Source organism: Loa loa (genome assembly GCF_000183805.2).
Source record: "Loa loa unplaced genomic scaffold supercont3.3402, whole genome shotgun sequence".
NCBI classification, from domain to species: Eukaryota; Metazoa; Nematoda; class Chromadorea; order Rhabditida; family Onchocercidae; genus Loa; species Loa loa.
Genome location: NW_018111580.1, coordinates 1 through 1,017, shown reverse-complemented (window position 1 = coordinate 1,017; position 1,017 = coordinate 1). Strand labels below are relative to the sequence as shown.

The following is a 1,017-nucleotide window of genomic DNA, read 5'->3' as shown; positions in this document are numbered from 1 at the left end:
GAATAAATTCCAATTGATATCATGTGGGGATGGGGATTATATTTTTGGGATTTTCCAAAATGCTTACAGTTGTTCTAATAGATCAACACTATCCCGCTTAAGGTACCCCATCGGGAGCGTTTGGATTCACGGGTACTTCCGCATGGCCTAAACTTGACACTTCACCAGCTCGTAAAGACTTAAGTCCCAATCAATCTCCTGTCTCGGATATTTTATTCGGTAATATGGTTACCAAAAGATTTCGTGATAAGAAGTATATTTTCATTCGTTATCGAAGTTGTCCCACAATTTATTATGTTATATGAAACGGCGAACTAAGTTTAATTGTTGCAGTTTAAAACAGTTCAAATTTGAGGTAAGACAACGTGCAAATAACTGATATACTTTTATTTAGTAGATCGAAGTTTATGAGTTCGAACTTTCACACAATCTCATGGTCAGCATGACTCACGTATTTACGACCATAAAGAGAACTATTCGGATTAACTAATTGTTTTTGTATGTTCATTCGGCTCGAACACGTCGAGCTGAACGAATATTCTCAGACACGATACCTGTAATGCGGTTACCGTAGGATGTCCAAAATCGTACGTTTGTTTAGAAATTCTGAGTGCTTTCCTTTACAAAAGACTGGAATGGGAGTTTCACAATAAGAAATGCGGTTGACCGTTGACAGCGCTGAGTTTCTCGTAGATTCACCACCATATTGGGCCGCCCAACACCAATAGCTGGATACCATCAATCTCTTATGTGATATTTTCGCCGACATCTCCTTACATAACGCTTCATCCCTTACCAAAGTACATACAGTTTGCTTAATACGATCAGCTGCCTAAACAATCAGTAAACTTTCCACCGAGTAACCCTTTTAGAACGTTTCCATGTCCGTATTTACCCTCCTACTTTCTTTTTAAACACCCAACGGTTGACAAATAGTGCGAGGAATCATTACATCCAATTTTTGACAGGATAATTTGAGGTACCAACATAAGTGGTATATTTAATATATAAAAAATT

The 1,017-nt window shown here is 37.9% G+C and overlaps 1 protein-coding gene across 1 annotated transcript; it reads right to left on the bottom strand.

Annotated features, from left to right (window-relative positions):
- Positions 1-504: 504 nt before the first annotated feature.
- On the bottom strand, positions 505-769 carry LOAG_15972 (hypothetical protein; the record flags this gene model as incomplete). Its single annotated transcript, XM_003151459.1, has 2 exons — positions 505-554; positions 592-769. The coding sequence occupies 2 exons, from the start codon at positions 767-769 to the stop codon at positions 505-507; spliced, it is 228 nt and encodes a 75-aa protein (XP_003151507.1).
- Positions 770-1,017: the final 248 nt, after the last annotated feature.